General features: G+C 32.8%; 1 protein-coding gene across 24 annotated transcripts in view; it reads right to left on the bottom strand.

Annotated features, from left to right (window-relative positions):
- The window catches only part of pde4d (phosphodiesterase 4D, cAMP-specific), a 273689-nt gene that overhangs the window by 42971 nt on the left and 207426 nt on the right, over nt 1-23292 (bottom strand). For 2 of the 24 annotated variants that reach the window (XM_068223122.2, XM_073910165.1), the window contains exon 1: nt 17233-17390. The exons of 20 other annotated variants lie outside the window; for them this stretch is intronic. In XM_068223122.2, coding sequence (XP_068079223.1) covers nt 17233-17360 — 128 coding nt within the window. In that variant the 5' untranslated portion in view covers nt 17361-17390. Of the gene's footprint in view, nt 1-12271; nt 12543-17232; nt 17391-23292 lie in introns of those variants that run through there. 2 more of the 24 variants (XM_068223126.2, XM_021478393.3) reach the window with 1 other exon arrangement.

Genomic DNA, 23292 nt, shown 5'->3' with positions numbered 1-23292 from the left:
TGAACAAGCATACACACACGTCTTATAACACCAAACACACAGTGCAATGTGTCCTTTTCTAGGGTAATTACCTTGAAGTGATTTTGCTCTAGATATACCAACACTACACAATTAAATCACACGCAGTACAGATGCAGAAAACAGTGAACACTTGCTTCATTAATTAGTTCACACACATTTTTCTCATTTGCTCACATTTTGCAATCCAAGTTAGTATGTTTCTTTCATCAGTCCAACATTAAAGATGATTGTAGCTGAAACTGTGGTCCTTAATTCATTTCTGTGGCCCTCATTCATAAAATGCAAGTCCATGTTTAGTGGTACATTGAGAGTAAAGAAAAAAGAAAAAAGAAATATATATATATATATATATATATATATATATATATATATATATATATATATATATATATATATATATATATATATATATATATATATATATATGTACTAACGGTATTCCTGATGATACACTAAAATCTTTTGGACAACACTAATACAGTAAATTTAATAATGCAATGATAAACACAGCCAGACTATTTGCAAAGGGAAGAGTGATAATTTTGTAAATAATATTTTGTTTCTTGATTGTTAAACTTCATAAGACCAAAAAAGTATCACCACAGGTATTCATTTTGTTTTTCCTGCAAGTACAGCATATGATTTTGACTCTCAATGCAGTTTTCTAAGCTACAAAGAACCACAGTTTCTGAAAAAAAAAAGCTTTAATGTTCTACTAAAGATTTGGAAGAAATCATAAGTTGCTTACACAATAAAAACACACAAAAAAACAACACAAAAACTGCATATTTAATGGCAATGAGAATAAATTACAGATAAATTGACTGTTTCTTTAAGCAACCTATAGAGTAAAAACAATAGCAAAGCAGATCTAAATCAGTGTTAGATGAAAAAAACTTCTCTACTCTATCATACGTCTTACAAAACTCATTTCTGTTGAGCTTATAAATGTCAAAACATTTGAGGGACCTCAAGCTGTAGTGTTAACTGCAGCTCAGTCAACCTGAGAGGTTAGCGGACATCTGAGTTTAATCTGGAGGTAAATTTTTTTACTGGATTTGGATAGAAACTTGAAGCTCTTCGGACGTCAAACTGCATCGTGTAACGCAACACACAATACATTAAACAGTTTTTTTTTTCTAGATAAGTAATCAATGTGTTCCAGAGATTTCAAAGAGGGTGGAATCTCTCCAGACACTGCTGATATTATCAAAGCAGGCAAGAGGAAATCCTTTCCAAACTTATCAGCACTTCAAGAGAATTTACTGTAGGGCCATTAACTTTTATCAAACTACGTCAAATCAAAAAGTATGTGGACAACACACAGACACATGCACTGAAAAAAAAACATTATTTGGATTTACTAAATTTGTTTATGCTAACTATTTGCAATCAATTTATATGGGCTGAATTTAAACAGACAAATTAAGCTGAACATTACGAAATTTTATTAGTTTGATTAAATTCAGTCCATAAAAGTTACTTAAACTCAGTAAATGCAATGAATGCTTTTTTTTGTTTGTTTTTTTTTAGTGAATACAAAGCTGTGCTTTTATTGTGTAAGCGACTAATGATTTATTCCAACGTTCAAATCAAAGTATTGCCATTAAATCTTAATTAATAAATTTCTGGCTGCTTCCATTATTCTCTCTTTGTAAAAAATGTTTGAATTTTTGTTCCTCGCCACTGGCTCGCTTGGTTTGAGACTTGTGGAGCTGGTTTGAGACTTGTAGAGCTGCGCATCGATGGATTTGCTCTTCAGTGTTTGAACTTTCAGCAGTGAAAATTAAACCACACTGAACTAAACTGAACTTCAGCTCTGAAAACTGGACTGACACACTTTCAATTTACTAGAATGTCTATGTTTAGCTGCTTTGACACAATCTACATTATAAAAGCGTTATTTACCTTATTCTCCGTGTACGAGCAGGTGCAGCCATTTGAATCTTTTTGGCTCGAGACGTCATTCACTTCCATTCATTTTTAGACATCAAAAACAACTCGCTTTGCTGCTTGATGTTGCAAACTGATATTTTCTTATTATAATACTCTATTTTGTCTTATAGTCATGCAAACACTTGTTTGTAGAGCAAGTAGTTTGACCGTTTTCTGCCATTTATTATTCCTAGTCATTTCTCCCATAGGCAACTGAATAGGAAAATCTAAAACAATCACAAAAACAAGCACACTTCCGCATTGAAGAATAAGGTCAATAAAAATAAAGATGAACTGAATTAAACAAACAAATTAAGTTATATCAAAAAATACTTAAGAATCGTGTTTTTTTTTAAACTCATTTTAAACAGCAAAAAAGGGTGCCAAATATGTTTATATTCTTTTTTCTTATAACTTTAGTTTTGTAATAATCACTATTTCGCAAACAAACTACATTTTCAAACAACACATGAAATTCTTTGTTATTTTGATATTAATTTTCGAGAACTAACTCTAAATGGACAAAATTGTCCTTTTAATTCAGAAGAAATGTTTACTCAAAAGCCATTTCTAATAAATCCAGTAAATGCAGAGAAACTGATCATTTTAAAATGGTGTTTTATTTTTTATAAATACAGCTAAGGATAAAATTATTAGTCCTCCTGAATTATTAGCCCTTTATCTTTGCCATGATGACAGAGTTTGAATGCCATTTTACGTGACATTTATTGCCATACTACTGAAAGCAGCAGCAGATCTTACCTCAGATATTCAAAATAAAATAAACCATTTGAAATTAAACTTCAGAACTGTGACTCAGTGCAAGCCAAGACATATCAGTGATTTAGCATGTATATTTAATATGTTTTAATTTGATTATAAACCTTACCATTTTGTTGGAGTGCAGTAAGTGCACTATTCTGTACTTTTGAATGGCTGTATTTAAATTGCTTTCATGTTAAACTGATGCACACAGTCAAATTGCTTATCACTGCAAATCTTGTCACGTATCGAGTTTTTAGGACACAGAGTTGCAAAGGAACCTGCTCAACTAATGTTTACATTCGTAATATTTTTATTATTTGCTAATTAATAACCACCCCATGTGGAACTCTAAATCTGCATCTTCTTTCGGAGTCTGCTACTGTCCACCGGAGGTCACATTTTAGTCACAGACGCACACTTTGAGAGCATTCCTGACTGAATAAATGAAATATGCTGTTTTCCACCAAGGCAATCCGGGGTGCTGAAAAATAATTGGCTAAAATGGTATTGGGCGAGTAAAATGACCGAAACAAAGACAACGTTCTGGCGTGGAAAATACAATTTTCAAAGCAAAATATCTGACTTTAGCATTGCTTTTCAGATAAACAAGAATGGTCACTTCGCATGTTTCTTAAATATTTGCAAACATATTATAGTATTTTTATGAGGGCGAATACTTTTGACGTCAACTGTACATGCACTAATTTGTCAATTAATAAAAACTATAATAATAACTGAATAGATTCTGGTTCTACAGTTCTTTGTTCTTCCACACATGGAATAAAAAAACAGTATGATACCGAATAACAAATTTTAACCTCAGAAGAAATGCTATAGGCAAAATCTCTAAAACAATCCCAATGTTACTAGAATGACTACAGATGATGTTATACAATCCATTCTGCAGTGTTCGACTGAGTGCGTCTGTGCATTCAAACTCAAAGGGATAATTAAGCGTAGTCTCCCTCCTGTACTGTCTCTGGCATGAGATGTCCATCTGTGTGGCTGTACTGTAAAGGCTCGGCTCAATCCTTTCGGCTGAGCACTTTAAGCCACTTTAATTGAGACAGGCTGTTCGCTGCTAACTTCTGTTTTTGGTACTACAGCAATCGTTTCTAATTATTACGCCAGTCAACACTAGCGAGGCTCAGGGAGTTCACAGAGTTCTCACAGAAACTTCACGATACTTTGAGGGCTGTTTATCATATGCAATAAAAGAATGCCAAAGGACAACAAAGAACAACTTTGCACACAAATGTCTTCAGAAATGTAAGCCAGATGTGCAGACTAAATAAACATTACTTAAAATAAATATAACTAGGAGAATATTTCTGCTAAACAAGAAAAATGACCTTTCCTGAACACTGAGATGAAAATGCTACAAGACCATACAGAGAAACTGAACACAATTAAAGCATTTTTAAAAAGTTTTCAGACTATTAAAAGCCCGAATAATATGAAACCTCTTGTTAGTAAATATCTTGTTAAATGAAAATCAGATTTAAAAGCCAGCTTAAAATATTTTTTGTTAACTGAAAGATAAATAATAATAGCTGGCAAAATGTAAAACTTTAAAAATGTTAAAAAGCTGGAAAACCTACATCAAATCTACATTAAAAATGAAAAAGCTACAGAAAATAATGTCATTAAAATATTTATAAAATGTTAGGTATTTTTTTCAAGCCAAACTAATTCAATTGCTTAAAATAAAGCAATTTATTGCACCACCTAAAATAAAAACTAAATAAAGTGAAACCTCTTGCTTACAAATGCGCCGTTAAATGTAAATGTGTACAGTGATGTAAATTTTTTTTTTAATATAGGCATTCAATTTTTTTAGATCTTAAACTACTGAAACTTTAAAAATATACAGTATATATTTCTGAACCTTAATGTACTAATACCACAGATAAAACAAAAAGAAAACAAACTCCCAAAAGACTAGCAATGCTAAAAGGACCTCAGTATTTTGTAAAAACATCAACTTTATAAAATAAAATATTATAATTTTATTTTATTATAATTTTTCCCCAATGTCTGTTTAACAGAGAGAAGATATTTTTCCAACATATTTCTAAACATAATAGTTTTAATAACTCATTTCTAATAACTGATTTATTTTATTTCTGCCATGATGATAGTAAATAATATTTGACTAGATGTTTTTCAAGACACTTCTATACAGCTTAAAGTGACATTTAAAGGCTTTACTAGGTTAATTTGGTTAATTAGGCAAGTTAGGGTAATTACGTAAATCATTGTATAACAGTGGTTTATTCTGTAGACTATTAAAAATATATATAGCTTAAGGGGCTAATAATATTGACCTTAAAATGGATGTAAAAAAATTAAAGCTGCTTATATTCTAGCCGAAATAAAACAAAGACTTTCTCCAGAAGAAAAAATATTGTGAAAATTCCTTGCTCTGTTAAACATTCTTGTAACTATCACTAAAGTTTATTGTTGATCACCAATGAACTGCCCTCAGGAGCTCTGCTTAATAGCATGGGGTCCATTAGTGTATAAGAGAGAAACAAAGAGCACAGAAAATTCAGAAAAGTGGAAACTGGCGGTTGGAGACCGCATGCAAAGTGAATGTACCAGATATAATGTTTTTATGTGCTGATCATAAGAGAGACTGATCCCAAAACAATGACGGTCCTACTGTTAATCACCAGACGGAACAACTCAAAATAGACAAATAAAAGAGATAAAAATAGCACACAGGAATAATTCATGAATCAAATCAAGCTTCGCCAAAAGTATAAAAATAGCAGTTGTTAAAATTAGATATGCTGAGAGCTAATGCAAGGAGATTTAGAATAGATTTATCGCCTGATCTGATAATCTAATCTTATCTTAACTATTTTATGTTTTGTCAGTTTAGTGGCTAATTTGTATAAATTCAGTCATTCGAAAAATGTAAGATTATTAAAAGATTATTAAAAGAAGTTTCAGCTGTTTAGTTTTTTTTTATCAACTTTCATTTTATTTATCAGCTATTTTTTTAGCTTATTTTGTTAATTTGATTTTAAAATCACTGAGTAACTACTGAGTAATAGTTTGAATTAATTGATGCTTTTGATTAAGTTTTGATTAAGTTGTTTTTTTTGTTTTCTAGAAATCTTAAATTCCTTAAAGGAATAAATTCCTTTTAGTTTATTTAGTTTCAAATCAAACTAATCAAAAATGACAAACATCTCCTTTACAACTAAAATAAGCATCTTACGTTTACAATCTTACGTTTATTGTACAAATATTTCATTTGTAGTTTTATAGTCTATTCATTTTTACTATTTTGCTTATTTTTATGTCTATTACTACGACCGCAATTTTTGATATACGTTTAAATACAAATGATTAAAAAAAAATAAATGAACCATCTAGCTGAACGCTATTTGTTTTAGGTCATTTGCAAGACAAGGGAAAAACAACACACAAAGCAGCAATTTAAAAAAATAGCCGAAAAATGACACCGTAATAATATAATGACTGCGCGCAGCAATGAACCATGGATGACCCGAGCTCAAACAAAGCTTGTTGTCTTCTTCTGACAGACAGTCACATGCTAAGAAGCAAGAACATGATCTGCTCTTCGTCCTCCATTGTTGTTTTCAGGGCCATTTCAAGTCACATCTAAAGGTGAGGAAAGTACGAGGGACGCTGCTTCCTCTCTATATTTGTGCTCACTTGCCATGCATCTACATTTTAATTGATGAACTTAAGTTTGCAAAAGATGCAATATATGAATGGCCTGGCCCGCATGTTTTTTTTTTTCGTTAGGCAAGAATGATGTTGATTGTATCTTTCTGCCATACACCATGCCTAGTAAGTGTACTGTTGGCAGTGGAAACACAAGCCTGATCCGTATTAAAACCAAACCATACTGTTCTGAACCATACCACTCAATGGAAATAAAACAATGTATTACTACTCTGTTCTGATGCAGATAAAGAAAATACAGCATACAATTCTGAGATCCTGCCACAGAGTCTTCAGGGGCTCGGATGTCAGACATCTAAGGAGATCCAACGTTGATACACTAATCATGTTTTTATGGTGTATGGATAATGTCTTTCTGCAATAGTGAGTAAACAGAAATGATGGGTTCTGGGTGGAAATGTTTGCCATTGAGGCATGGTAATATATTCAACATGATCCCCTTTCATATGTTACTATAGTGGAGGGAAATTCGACCTGCTCTTTTTTCACGTTTATTGAAACAAAGTGACTGGGTTGATTTCACATATGGATGCATCAGGGAACACAAACACACTTAGGCCCAATTCCAATTATACCCCTTAATCTCTGTTGAAAGGACTATCTACCCCTTGCCCTTAGCCCTACACCTTCAAGCTAAAGAGAATTAGGACACCCCAACCCCTTCACTGGGTAGAAGGGACTTCACTGTCCCAATTCTCTTTATATAGCTTGAAGGTGTAGTGCTAAGGGTAAGGGGTAGATAGCCTTTTGAACAAAGATTTTTCAGGACCACACTGGAAAAAAGGGGTAAGAATATTTCCCAGAATACACTAGCCAACAAAAAAAGCATGTTTTAAAATACTCATACTGCGTTTGTTTTTTACCGTCATGCTTTAAAAAAAAAAACGCTGAAAAATCATATTTCTCATTAGTTTTAAAAGGATAGCTAACCCACAACTACCTTTTCTGATATCATTTTCTCACCTTGGTCAAAACTGAATATCTTTTTTTCTGTTGAACTCAAAAGAAGATATTCTGAAGTAGGTTTGAAACCAGTAACCATTGGCTTCCATAGTATGTCTAAATATGGATGTCAATGGTTACAGGTTTCCAGCTTTCTTCAGCATATAGTCTCTGAGGTTCAGCAGAAAAAAAGAATCTCGTAGAGGTTTGTAAATACGGCTGCACAACATATAATTTCAGCACTGATATCGCAGTTTGTTGATCGCAATAGCCACATCGCAAGATCTGCAAAGTTGAGTATGTTTTATAATTGATCACTTGCATGTTTTTGAGGTCCTTAACTGTATAATGATTTTAAGAGCATTTTAGGCATAAGAAATCGTACCTTTTGCAACTTTAAAAAGCTTTATTAAATTATTTTTTCTATTTTTATTATTCTGTAACTGTACCCGAGTACTGTTAAGGCTGATTTATACTTCTGCATCAAGCGCACGGGTATGCTCCAGCACAGCCTTTGTAGGGTCGCAAAACCCTCACAGTGGCTGACACCGACACTGACGAGTACCTCTCGAAAAATGTAACTACAAGTCTCAACAATGCGTAGTGCCAACTTTGTGATTGATGGTTGTTGCTAGAGAGGATATGGTTGCGGCTGGAAGTTAACGCGAATAATTTATATTATTTATTACATTTCCCATTTATTGTATTTTATTAACGTCCACACCCACCCCAACCCTAAATATTAATTATTGTTATACAGTGTCATAAACAATGGTGGTATATAGCTGAATTCAGTATTATTAGCCCCCCTTTAAATTGTTTTTTAAATATTTCTCAAATTATGTTAAACAGAGCAAGGAAATTTTCACAGTATGTCTGAACATATTTTTACTTCAACAGAAAGTCTTTTTTTTTATTTGGCTGTAATAAAAGCAGTTTAAAAAATTTTATGAACCCTTTTAAGGTCAAAATTATTAGCCCCTTTAAGCTATATTTTTGTTATACAATAACTTGCCTAATTACCCTAACCTGCCTAGTTAAATTAATTAACCTAGTTAGGCCTTTAAATGTCACTTTAAGCTGTATAGAAGTGTCTTGAAAAATATCTGGTCAAATATTATTTACTGCCATCATGGAAAAGATAAAATAATTCAGTTATTAGAGAGATGAGTTATTAAAACTATTATGCTTAGAAATGTGTTGAAAAAAATAATTATCTCCGTTAAACAGACATTGGGGTACAAAATAAACAGGGGGGTGGGGGGGGGGGATGTGGAGGCTAATAGTTCTGACTTCAACTGTATTAATGTGCATATCGCATTTCCAGCCGGCCGCATATCCAATCTAGATTTTACCATGATCATGGATCGACTTGGTGGCTGTGCTGAGAGCCAAGGGCCCAATGAAGCAAATGTTAACAAGTGATGAGTCCCGTGAAGGAGCTCTGGATGTAAACTTTTGTTTTGTTACCTTGTGTTTAATGCACCTTTGAATAAGAGTTTGAGCTACTTCTACATAAAGGTAGCGTTCAGAAAAAACAAAACACTCGCGAAGAAACTTGACAAAGAGGAACAAACACCTACTGCCAGCTATCAACATAAACAAGCATGGCAGCCGATCACTCGGCACAGAAGTATAATCAGCTTTAGATTCTGAAAACGATAAAACACTGTTTAGTTTAATAGTATCTCTCTTTTTTAATTGTGTTTCTCAATGCTTGTGGATTGTTTATTAGATTTTATGTAGATGCACTCCACACAGAATCAACCCAATGGATCTAAAATTATACATTCTTTCCAAATAGAGCTATTCCAGTCATCTGGAGAAATTGTATACATATGACAATATACAGTATGTCGTAGAATAAAAAAAATGTTAGATTGCCAGATTGTTATTATTTAAATATTAGCAATGTTGGATTTTTCCTATATCGTGTGGCCCTATTTGGAACCACTTGAGACAGATAGAAAATAGTGTGTCAAATTGTCATTTTTGGCCGAACTATCCCTATGGCTCAATAATGATAAACTTTGATTTGTGTGCATAATATAACAGAAGAGTGTTTGAATTCAATGGTTTATTATGACACAAAACAAAAACGCAATAGTATGAATGACAGGATATGAGGTGGCAGCTGTCAATTACTGACTGGTGTGTGTGGCATGCACTGACTCACTGTCATACATTACAATACAGCGAAAACAAACAGGAAGCTCAGACAATGGGGTCAATATATGAGATGGAGGAAGCACACGGTGACACACGTACGTCGTTCTGACACCGATGACATCATTAAGATATTCATAAGATTTCCTTCATCCTGATCTCTTCACCTTTTTTCACACACTCAAACAAACACACGCACACATTCTCAACGCAAGGCCCTGTTTATTTAGCTGAGAGTTGTTATTCATGCAGCATTCCTCCAGCAAAAGGGGGTTGTAACCCGTCTTGTTTTTTGGCTAACCTACTTTGTAAACGTACGGACACAAACAGAACAAAATTATGCACCAAAATAGTCCTGTGAATCATCAATATGCAGTATCTCTGAGTTTGAAGGATGACTGTTCAAATTATACTTCACACGCATGGTGAATGCTAACAGACTCATAACAGTGCTGTACCAAAATAATCCATCCGCTACAAACAATCAGCACCCGCTTCTAAAATAAGCACATACAAATGGAGGACAAGATGGGACAAGAGAGACAAGGGTGAGGTATCTGCCCTCTGGCACTGCTCGCGAATATGCTGCAATAAAGCAACTGCAGCCTCCTCATGTGGAAATATCAGACCGTTTCATTCTTTCTTTCTTTTTTGTATTTGTTTTTAAGGTGATTGCACAAACATTTTGGATATTTCATTGGTTGATATACTGGTATTTTCTGTTGAATTATAATGGGTAAATCTTAATAAATTTCATATTATATCTAATCGTGTTCATAACATGCATACATTAGTGACTATTTAAAAATCTGGAATTTTGGGGTTCACAAAAAAAAAATCTAAAATTAAGTTTTGATTTATTTACGGAAGCAAATTTACCAAACAATCTTCCTTAAAACATGATTCTAATGATGATGATTATAATTCGAATGATTTTTGTCATGAATGTAAAATCTATAATTTGTGTCATATGATCCATGCAATGTATGCGATTTCCAAAATTGAAACAAAACAGTTTTTGCATCTACAGTAAGGAATATTAGGCATTAAAAACACTGGATTACACTCTTAGAATTATTTAAAACATTAAAGACAATGGTTTACACCCTTATAAATAATCAAAACAATCTAAAACTTAATTTATAACACACAAGGGTCACATTGGGTAATGCACATTTTGCATCTATAGTACGGGATATTAAGCATTAAAGACACTTGATTACACCCTTAAATGTTTTTAAAGCATTAAAGACACTGGATTACACTCCTTATGATTATTTAAAACATTTTAAAACTAAATCAAAAATTTTATTTAATGGCTTCTGATTAAATACATTTATTTACAACTAACTTAATACGTGTATTTAAGACATTCTCTCTCAAAAACACACAGGTCACATTAGGTTAATGCGCATTTTGCATCTATAGTAAGGCATATTAAGCATAAAAAACATTAAATACAATGGTTTACACCCTTATAAATAATCAAAACAATCTAAAACTTAATTTATTACACACAAGGATCACATTGGGTTAATGCACATTTTGCATCTATAGTATGAGATATTAAGCATTAAAGACACTGGATTACACCCTTAGAATGTTTTTAAAACTGTAAAGACACTGGATTACACCCCTTATAATTATTTAAAACTACCTAAAACTTATATAAATGTTGTATTAAACTAACGGAATAAATATATTCTAAACAAACTTAATTAGTTTATTTAAGACATTCTCACACACACAATGGTCACATTTGGTTAATGCCCATTTTGCATCTATAGTAAGGGATATTAATCATTAAAGACACCGGATTACACTTTTATAATCAAAAATGTAATCAAACGTTAGTTTAACTGCTTCTGACTGAATACACTTATTTGAAGCTAACTTAATTAGTTTATTTAAGACATTCTCAAACACACGGGTCACATTTGGTTAATGCACATTTTGCGTTTACAGTAAGTGATATTAAGCATCAAAGACACTTGATCACACATTTAGAATTATAAAAAAAAAATAAAAACACTAGATTACACCTCTTATTATTATTTTAAACTACCTAAAACTCAATTAAATGTTGTATTAAACTGCTTCTGACTAAATAAATGTAATCAAAACTAAGATAATTCGATTATTTAAGACATTCTCACAAACGCACACAAACGGGCACACACACACACACTCTTGTGCGGATCACATCTACATCATTTTGCATCTACAGTAAATAATATTAAGCCTTTAAGACACTGGATTACACCCTTAAAATTATTGACAACATTTAATACACTGCATTACATCCTTATAATTATTTAAAACATTCTAATATTTAATTAAATGTTGTAATAAAATGTTTCTGATTTAACAAATTCGAAACTACACACATATATCCAATTCATCCAGACATGCTTAAATGTGACCCACAGTTACTCTTCAACAGCTCGGCAAGAGAGACAGAGGGCAAATGCAAAACTCAGAGCAAAAGTACTGCTGAAAGAGAATGTAAACAAAAGACAAATTCCTCAGGAGGAATGCAACTCAATGTGTGGAAGGTGAGTGGAAAAACAATGGGCTTTAAAACTTAAGAGGAAGCAGAAAGTTGCACAAGAGGTTTAAAAGGAGATACTGTTTGCTGCGAGAGGGGGAGAAGGAAACGGCAAGCACTGGGATATGGGTTAACAGAGTCAGAAGGAGAGAGTGAAAAGTTCTCCTTTACCCGTCTGTGTTCTTAAGTGAACTGGTGGAGCGAGAGCGGGGCTTCATGATAATGCTCATTCTGGACCTCCTTCTGTTAGCGGCTACGGCTAATCCCAGCGGTGCGCGCTTGTTTTCAGTCCTCACGTGTGTGTGGGTCTCCAAGCGTGGACATGACTCACTCCTGCCTCGGTTTTCTCCACTGACAGTAGCACCTTTTTTCCTGAGACTCAAACCCTGGCTGGACAAACGCTCCAGTGTTTGCTTCACTCAGCAACCGGCTGATATAATGCAAGACAATCCTTCTCTCTCTCTCTCTTTCTTTCTCTCTCTCTCTCTCTCTCTCTCTCTCCTGAAACTCCCACCCAATGTACTCTCCTCCCTCCCTTCCTCTCTGGCTGCAGGGCTCACTGTTCGGACTCGTGTAGTAGTGACACAGACGGGGGAAGGGCAACTCTGGTGATTGAGACAAAAGGAGGAAACTTACACCACAGTTTGAAAGAGCATTCAGATGACAGGGACAAATGAAAGGTGAGAGATCCCAGCAGATGTTTAGTTGAAGTCAGATATTTCCCAAATGATGTTTAACGGAGCAAGGATTTTTTTTTTTCACATAATTTACTATAAGATTTTTTTCTACTGGAGAACGTCTTGTTTGTTTTATTTCGGCTAACATAAAAGCAGTTTTTATATTTTTTAAAAACCATTTGAATTCAATATTATTACTATCTTAAGCCATATATTTTTGATTGCCTACAGAACAAACCATCAGGGATTTATTACTAATTGTGAACAGTGAACAGTGAACTTATTACTAATTACTAACTTTGTAACTAATTAACAAAGACACACCTTTAAATGTCACTTTAAGCTGTATACTAGTATCTTGGAAAATATCTAGAAAATATTATCTACTGTCATCATGGCAAGGAAAAAAGAAATCAGTTATTAAAACTATTACTTTCAGAAATCTTCCTGTGAATCAGAAAATGGGGGGGGGGGAAATAAACGGAGTATAATTATTCTGACTTTAACTGTATATACTCCCAAATATCATAGGGAAGGAGTTGCCAAAAACTATCAATTCATTCATTCAGGTGTGAAATTGCACATCTGGTGTGACGTGGAAATTCAAAAGCATTTCATTTGTCACACAGTCATGCACATTGTGTTGGAGTAACACATTAAGTAATGCAAATTACTTGATTAAATTAAAGTAACACATTACTTTAAAAAATTAAGTAGTAATATTTGAGTTATGGGGCTGCACAATGGAGCAGTGGGTAGGGCTGTCGCCTTTCAGCAAGAAGTACGCTGGTTCGAGCCTCGGCATGTTCTCCCTGCCTTTGTGTGGGTTTATCCGGGTGCTCTGGTTCCCCTCACAAGTCCAGAGCACATGTGGTACAGGTAAGTTGAATTAGGCTAAATTGTCTGTAGTGTGTGTGTGTGTGTGTGTGTCTGTGAATGAGTGTGTATGGGGGTTTCCCAGTGAAGGGTTACAGCTGAAAGGGCATTCGCTGTGTAAAACATGTGCTGGATAAGTTGGCGGTTCATTCCGCTGTGGTGACCACAGATTAATAAAGAGACTAAGCCAAAAAGAAAATGAATATTTGAGTTACTTTAAAACTTATCCAACATGTGTTTTATGGAACGGATGCCCTTCCAGCTGCAACCCATAACAGGGAAAAGTAGTTAAATCACTTTTAAAAAGTAAGTTGCTGAATTAAAATGAAAGTAGTCGCGTTGAATCCTGCACATAATGAGAGAATGCAGGAACAGGCAGAAATGAAGATGGCAGAGCTTTACATTTCTGCAATGGAAATATTCTCATTATTTTGAACACATGGAAGTAAAGGAAAAGAGGATTGTCTCAATGGACAGTGATTTTCAGTTACAGTGAGTTTACAAAAAGTACAAAAGTAGCAAACACATTGCTTTAAACGTTCAATAATCTGTATTCACGGCATGTATAGCCCTGGGCTCAGGAAATTCTTCGAAGACAACATTATCCTACTTTCATTTTTGTGTGTGTTTGGTGTGTGTGTGTGTGTGTGTGTGTGTGTGTGTGTGTGTGTGTGTGTGTGTGTGTGTGTGTGTTTGTGTTTTGAGGTAAATGGAGGGTACACAGTGTGTTGTTAATTGCAGAGCTCCTCTAGCCTAAGGTCAGAAAATGTAACGAAAAAGTAACTCAAAAGTAACATAACACATTACAAATCATAAAAAGTAATTAAGTAACACAACTAGTTACTTTTTTAGGGAGCAATATTGTAATGCATTACTTTCTATAGTAACTTCTCCCAACACTGGTCATGCACTGATGTTAAATAAAGAACCTTTTCGGGTTCACCAAATAATCTTACTGTCAACAGTTCAGTAAAGAAATTTATAAAGTGTGTTTAACATTTATTCACTTTATAGAACTTTTTTTTTCAGCAGAAATGAAAAATTCACATAAATGGCTCCGGCACTTTGACAGCCAAAGTAAAAAATAAGCAAAACCATACATAAAGGATTCATGGAGCTCAATGATTAGTTTGTGCAAAACATTTACAATAGAATTACTATTAATCAACAGCCTCAGCAAAGGGTCCAAACATAGTGATAACTGTTTTGGAAACACTGCTTCCTCTGGAACCTTTAAAATAGCTTTTATTAATTCATATAATTAATAGTAGTTAATAATCTGCCCTGTTTAACTGAGGGCTTCGTAAATCAAACAAAACAAGTCCTGCACGTTATATTAAAAAATATCATGCATTTATAGGTATATATAAATTTATAGGTATTGGATGATTAGCCAACTGCATTTGATAGATTACACTTCTAACAAAACATCTGCTATGGGTTTATAAAAGCAGTATTGAGGAATGTTGTTTTCATGAATATTTGTTGTATTTACAGGGTTTTGACCAGCAGGTAGAGCAGCTTGCAGTATCTCAAGCACTTTTATAAAGTGAATCATTTCGCAAATCAATTGATTCAAAGCCTTGAAAAGATTTGTTTCTACGATGATTTAAATGCAAGAATTTTGTTTTGCCTGTATTTTTTTTTTACTCTCAAAGTGCTGGTACCCACTGACTTCCATTTTATGAATAATCAATAAATTTTTAGCTAAAAATCAGCTTTAATGTTCAACTGAAGAATTCTACCACGTCCTAGGTGAGTTTTGTACTATAAATTTTGTGGTTTTGGGGGTTAACTCTTGCTTTAAAGATCTTTCATGGAGCCATAGGTGTTTAAGAGCGTATTACAAACACTTTTACTGCTTTACATGCACAGTGACCAACATTAAATGTCTGAAAAGACAATAAGAGCTTGTAAAACATCACTGAAAAAAAAAATAAGTTGTACTGAATGTGATGTACTGTTTTCCAATGTTTCAACAAAGAACAGGGAACACACATGACTGTGCTTGTCTAGTTTTGCGGGAGCTGATCTCCCACTGCGACTAACGCTTCACACATTAACCCATGCCAAGGGCCCTCAGAGGTGCTCCAGTGACGCATTACCTACGTCAGCCAATGACAACACATCAGCTCCGCCTACTGATGATTTCTTTAAACATTCAGACAACAGGCTTGACTTAATTATCAGTGAATGCTTTCAAATGTCCGATTACAAGCCATTAGCTCTGGAGAAACATCGGTCAGCTCTAAATAATGGGAAACATTATTTAGAAATAAACTGATTTAGGGGGACACGTGTTTATCTGGTTATATCACAATATTAACAGCTGATCTACAGTATGTTTGTGCGCATCGTTGCCCCCCCCCCTGTGTCCGAGACAGATTAAGGCAGATAAAAATCAAGAACATCTCCAAACAAAGCCAGTTAGAGAGCAAAAATACAACTGTAGGTATTAAATTAGGCACTTTAGAATTAATTACCCATAAATAAATTTGTTTTCAATCCAGCATACTGTCATTGCAGTATATTGCAAATATGTCAGGTTTGAAGTTTTTTTAAAGAAATGTTTGCTATAAAATAAACATATAAATGTATGATGCAGAAATCTGCTGACTATTTTCCATCATTTATGACTAGTTTAATTAACGGTATAGTAAGATTACCATCCTGGTTTGTTAGGTAATCATAGGTTTAAAATAGCTCTTAAATGTAGTGTTGTTTTCATATTTATGATTATGTTTATGTAGTCTTGCAGGAGATGACATTTCTTTCCACTGTATATCCACAAATGTAGTGAAATGACAATATTAGCTTGACCTAACCAAAATTGGGAAATATTTTTAAATCGTCAAAATGTAAACCTGCTAAATGTGGTGTAAACATGGAAAACTATAGTAAACAGTGCTCCTTCATAGTATATATGATTTTTTAAAAAGTTATTTAATAAATGTTATTAATTTAAATATTTATTTAACAAGTGATTTTAAATGTTTTATTTTTTTAAATATGGGTAAAATATTTTAAGTATATGTGTATTTAGTAAAAACTTTTCAGTCATTTTGAACCACTTATTTAATTGTATTTGTTTGATTTACTGTTTTTATAAAACCATTTTCATAACAAGATGATAATATAAACACATATACAAGTCCACAATGGCTTTCAGCTATTTATAAATAATAAACAATTAATTTAATTACTTTCAGACTATTTTTAGCAAACTGACTGTATTAAAATAAACACAGCAATGACAACACAGAAAACATGTGACAACTTAACTCGATAAATCAAGGTGACAACGTGACCCGTTTGACATTTATAAAAATTAAGCCAGTGTTCAATTATATAATGTGTCCCAGTGCGGTTTTAGCCTCCTTACTTGATCACTAAAGTGCTAAAACAAAAACATGCATCAAAATATAGATTTGAAAATCATTAAAAAAGTTTTAAACTAAATTAATGCAATTGAACATCTATGCTAAGCAATATTTACACCTCTTAAACACTAGTGTGGCCTACTAAGACATTATAAAACGTAAATTTTAAACCCTATTCAATATTTAAGAGCTCATGTACCTGCGGGACTTGAACCAGCGCTTCCGTTTCTTGCCTTTCAGTGAGTTTATATCAAACTGACGGCCGTTCCAAACGAAAGAGCTGAGAAAGTGGGAAAGTGGAGAATTGCCTGGAGATTCACTAGCCATGGTGTCCTGAGGAAAACTGACAGCTTGACTGTTCTCAGATAAGAGAGCTTCAGCTTTGTGCGAGGAAAATGTCCACGTCACTACACTGACCTCATCCCATAATCCAATAACACCTGTCTGGCCTTCTCGCATTCAGCTGCCATGTCTGTAACACAAGCTTCAGTGCTGGAAAACTGCGCGTGAAACTGTGACAAGAATGCAATCTGCTCGGACAGATAATGGTTTTGTAAACTGCTAGGTGAAAATGAAATCATCAGAGAAAAAAGGAAAGTCAAGATTTTTAAGCATGCAGTAATTATTTTGATAAGTGTGTTATGAAACTTGGGAAGCATATTTAAGTATTTAAATCCAATGTAAACTAATAAAAGGATTAATAAAAAAGAGACAATTGCTCAGTAAAAAATAAAATAAATAAATAAATAAATAAATAAATAAATAAATAAATATATATATATATATATATATATATATATATATATATATATATATATATATATATATATAWTTTTTTTTTTTTTTTTTTTTTGGATATATTACATTCTAATAAGCGTGGTATGAAACATTTTGACATGTTGTTTGAGAAGAGTATTCTAAGTAGAGCTGCACGATATTGGAAAAATCTGACATTTGGATGTTTTGATTTGCTGTGATATATGTTGCAATATGAATACAATTTCATACAATTGATGACTTGAATAGCTCTATTTGGAAAGATTTCATTTTATTCATTTAAGTCTTTTTCTATGCATAAATTACAATAAATTACAAACAAAAAAAAAACAAAAAATAAACAGTGCTTTTTGGTTTTCTGGGGGGTCTATCAATACAATCAAATGTAAAATAACATGGTCATCATTGTATAAATAATCATAAAACTAATATTATTTAATAATATCTTTATCTTTTACACTTTATTCAATAATATAATCCTGCGATATATATATATATATATATATATATATATATATATATATATATATATATATAAATATATATATATATATATATATATATACACACATACACACACACACACACATATATATATATATATATATATATATATATATATATATATATATATATATATATATATATATATATATATATTACCCACGCGAACGCAGGGAGAACATGCAAACTCCACACAGAACCACACAGAAACTCCACACAGAAACCACTACATGCGCTATAGGTGAACAGGATGAACTAAATTGGCCATGGTGTATGAGTGTAAATGTGAGAGTGTATGGGTGTTTCACAGTGAGCCGAAGGAAAATGAATGAATGAATGAATGAATGAATGATACAAATTATATATGCATTTAAATATCTATGTGAAAAAAAGTTTTGTACAGTTGTTTTATGTATGTGCTTGTATCACATATACATAATAAATATATACAATCCACATATATATAATGTCAAAACAAACTTTAATTTTGGATGTGATTGATCTTTGCCCATCAGTAGCACTGTTAAAATATTATTATCATTATTAATAATAATAATAATAATAATGATTTTTAGGACCAATAAAAGAAATGCCTATTCAGCAAGTCAGAACTGCTTAAATGTCATTAAATGAACTGTCAAATTATTAGTTAGGAGGCCACGATGGACAGAGAGGCCAGTGGGCAAATTTCACCAGGATGCTGGGGTAAACCCCTACTCTTTCCTGGGATTTTTAACGCTCACAGTGAGTCAGGACCTCAGTTTAACGTCTCATCCGAAAGACGGCGCTCACTGAGCAGTATAGAGTCAATATCAATATACTGGGGCATTGGGACCCACACAAACCACAGGTTGATTGCCCCCTGCTAGTCTTACCACTACTTCCCATCCAAGAACTGACTGGGCACAGCCCTGCTTAGCTTCAGTCGGCGACCATGTGAGAGTTGCAGAGTGCTAGCTCATGGAATATGTCAATATGGAACATTTTGGCTGATATCAATAACCGATAGCTATTTTAATCTGGAGACAGCCAGACAATATATTAGCCAATAAATAAACAAAAAGCAAACACATACAATGAATAGGGCTGCTCGATTATGAAAAAAATCATCATCACGATTATTTTGGTAATAATTGTAATCCCAATTATTCAAAACAATTACAGTTGAAGTCAAAATTATTCGCCCCAATTTTTATAAATATTTTCTAAATGATGTTTAACAGAGCAAGGAATTTTTCATAGTATTTCCTAATATCATTTCTTCTGGAGAAAGTCTTATTTTAATTTGGCTCGAATAAATGCCGGTTTACTGTTTACTGTCATCATGGCAAAGATCAAATAAATCAGTTATTAGATTTATTAAAACTAGAGTTTTAAAAGAGTTAGAGTTAGAGTTATTAAAACTATTATGCTTAGCAATGTGTTGAAAAAACTCTCCATTACACAGAAATTGGGGAGGAAAGAGCCGCTAATAATTCAGGAGGGCTAATAATTCTGACCAACTATATATACAGTTATTTTCCTCCCTGTAAATAAGGGGAAATAAATGAAATAGAATAAAAATATGAAACAAACTGTGCTTGAAGCATTTTCACTGTAAGAAAAACACTTTAATTATAGCTACTAAAGTCCTTCAGTCAAGAGCAGTGAGTGATTTTGTCTTTTTATTATTTGATTAATGATAAAAACAGTCAGCAGCAGCTGTCAGTTCTGAATAATGGTTGCACTATCAAATGTCTTTTGATTCCAAACACCTTTGTTTATTACACAAAAGAGGGTTAATATGAATAATCTCTAAACACCGCGTTTTGACACAAATTTGCATGCATTTGACCATAAAAGCGCTCACATTAAGATGACATTAGATGCGTGTGTTCTACTCGTCTCTGAGGCTGAGCGCTTTTAAAAACATGAATGATTCAAATGTACAATCAATGTGTGATGCGTATCTCATGCTGCAAACGCTACATTGCAGTACATGCTTTTAGTAATATTCACGTGAATCTGAGCTTTGCAGAGCAACAAATGTGTACAACTGGAAAGGGGGCGCTATATTATGCAATAATCCTTTTATCTTGATTAATGTCTTTTCATAATCGTTAAAAGCCAAAATCGAAATTGAAATTGAATTTGCACAGCTCTAACAATAAACAACAATTAACTTAAGAAGAGTTTCAGCTGATCTCTGGTCTATTTATTTTGTCATTGGAACGATAACAACAATATAAAAAATATAATTTATCGGCCGATATCAATATGCATGCCAATATATTGTGCATTCCTAATTTAAAATACTACAAAAATACAAGTATAAACATTCAAAAGGCTTAAGCAAACGTTATCAGAATAAATGTTATATTAAATGCTTTATATTAAGTGCAAAGTGATTGACTAACTAGTGTTTTAAAAGTGCTGCTACTTGTTTCTTTCAAAACTGAAAAGACATTTGAAGAGCTTTTACAGCTCATGGTCTTTAAGTCCTGTTAAAGTCTTTGAGCCGACCCTGATGCTGTGTCATCAGAAAAGTCACCTATGGTCAAATGTAATGTAAACTGAGGGGACGTTTTAAATCCGTTACAATCCCGTGAACACTCAGTTCATGCAAATAACGAGCATTATACATGCAGATAGGGTCAGTTATACCTTAAACAAACAGGTATGATTATTTTACATGTACAACTATCATTACAGCATTTATTCATAATTGATTAATTAAAGTGAAGAAAAAATGTTCCCTGCTGTCTGTTCAGAAGTACTACACTCATAGCAGATGGTAGGTGTCCTGAAAAATACTCCTGCACATGCATTCATCTCTATATCACACTCTCACTACTTCCAGTTACTGATAAAAATAAACCATCAGAAGATCATTTAAGAAAAACAAAGCTATTTTAGAAGTGTTGAATATGTTCTGGATCTGAATAAATGTGCTAATCCTCCAACTCACGACTACTTGGATGATACAAAGCCATGCACAGAATTCGGCAACATTATTGCCAGGATGCTAGCTGAATAAAGTACACAACACGAAGGATTTGAATCAGTCCGTGCCACTATATTGAAAAAAAAGAATCAAAAGAGGGATCTGTACATTTATGAAGGTACATTTAAGACTTTTTAATGCCTTGTTGAGATTGAGTAAAGGAAATGTGATGAAATACACATCAATATGATTTCTATAATTAAATCTAGGAGCACACAGTGAGTTTTGTTAGTAACTTCAAAGTTTCAACAAATCCAACTTTGCAGCAATCTCCATTACGTCTTTAATTAAGTTATAAATATTTCATCTTTGATTAATATTTCATCTCATCATTTGTTTCTTTAAAAAATATATATTTTCCATTTAGTAGATGTATATCTACCTGGTGCCTGAAAAAAATAAAGAAAAAAAAAAAAAAAAAAAAAAAAATATATATATATATATATATATATATATATATATATATATATATATATATATATATATATATATATATATATAAGGATTAAAACTCCTTTTTTTTGTAAATTCAGTGGTTTTCTTTAAAATTGGAGGACATTACAAAGTTCCAGCATTACAAAGTGATTAAAAATGTGACAGAGCTATTGTCTCAACAACAATCTGAAATGAAATTCTGTGTTGTTTAATTCACAAATGTTTAATTTTCAATATGTAAATATTTAGATTGCTTCATTAATATTGGTTTTCCAGTATGAAGACAACAGTGCTTAGAAGTTTAAAACAGGGACACATCGATATGTATAATTTTGGCTGATATAAATAATGAATATGAATAAATGATATATTGGCCAATTTGACTCTTTAAGGCCTTATTGCGGTTGAGTAAAGAAAATGTGATGGAATATACATCAATATGTTCTCTATAATTAAATCTATAACGAGCACACAGTGAGTTTTGTAAGTAACTTCAAAGTTTAAAAAAATCCATCTTTGTACCAACCTCCTTTGACAATCTCCATTACTACTCCTTAAGCCCATTACTTTGACAATCTCTATGACAATCTCCATTAATTTGACAAAAAAGGCCATACGGTTTTAACATCTTTTACTGTTCCTTATGATGTTAGTGACATTTTGCCTCATCAATTTTAATGGGCTGTTCTCTCAAAATAAAGCCTTACAGACTACAGCTGAACGTGAAGCAGAGTGAAGTCTGAAGGGCTTTATTCAGTGAAAACAACTGGCTGGATCCCACTTATTACATGGCTAATTACCACAAAAATAAACTATTAGACAACAAATTATTGATCAGAGATAACTTAGACTAATAATTTAGATTTAAGATTTTAATTAAAATGCATTGCATAAAGAAAAATGACTACAAGAAGCTTACATTATATCAGCTATAATGTCTTCAGTCGCAAGATGGCACCAAACAGTTGAGAACGCCAAAGCAATTAGTGGGTATGTTCATATATATATATATATATATATATCTTGTTAATAATGTGTAATTGAATGTTATTACGAAATAAAAAACATTGGAATGTCATGATTGACCAATCAGAGAGTTCTTATATGTACCGTTTGTATATTTGTTGAACACAAAGGAGCACATACAGAATGCTGGACAAAAAACTGCCACTAACACTGATTTGGTTAATACTATGGATGTCAGCAGCTGCTTTCCCCCCCTAAATTCTTAAAAATATCTTGTTTTATGTTCACCAGAAAAAAAATATATAAAAGTTTAAAACCATTTGACTCTGAGTAAACAGTGAGAAAAAATAGCTCATTTAAAATTAACGGTCATTCCTAAAACCGACTCATGAATATTTGTTCTTGCTTTTAAACATAAACCAATTAATTATGTTCAAATGACTTGTCTACATTCAGGTTAAATGACCTTCATACTGTTTTAAGCTGTATTTGTATTGGAAAAGAATTACACTCTAAAAGACACTAAACTTTTATTATTTAATGCTACAACTTTTAGAACATGATACTTCCTTCTCCAAATTAAGACCATGTTAA

This window comes from Danio rerio, chromosome 8 (genome assembly GCF_049306965.1).
Source record: "Danio rerio strain Tuebingen ecotype United States chromosome 8, GRCz12tu, whole genome shotgun sequence".
Lineage (NCBI taxonomy): Eukaryota > Metazoa > Chordata > Actinopteri > Cypriniformes > Danionidae > Danio > Danio rerio.
This window is presented reverse-complemented; position numbering and strand designations above follow the sequence as displayed.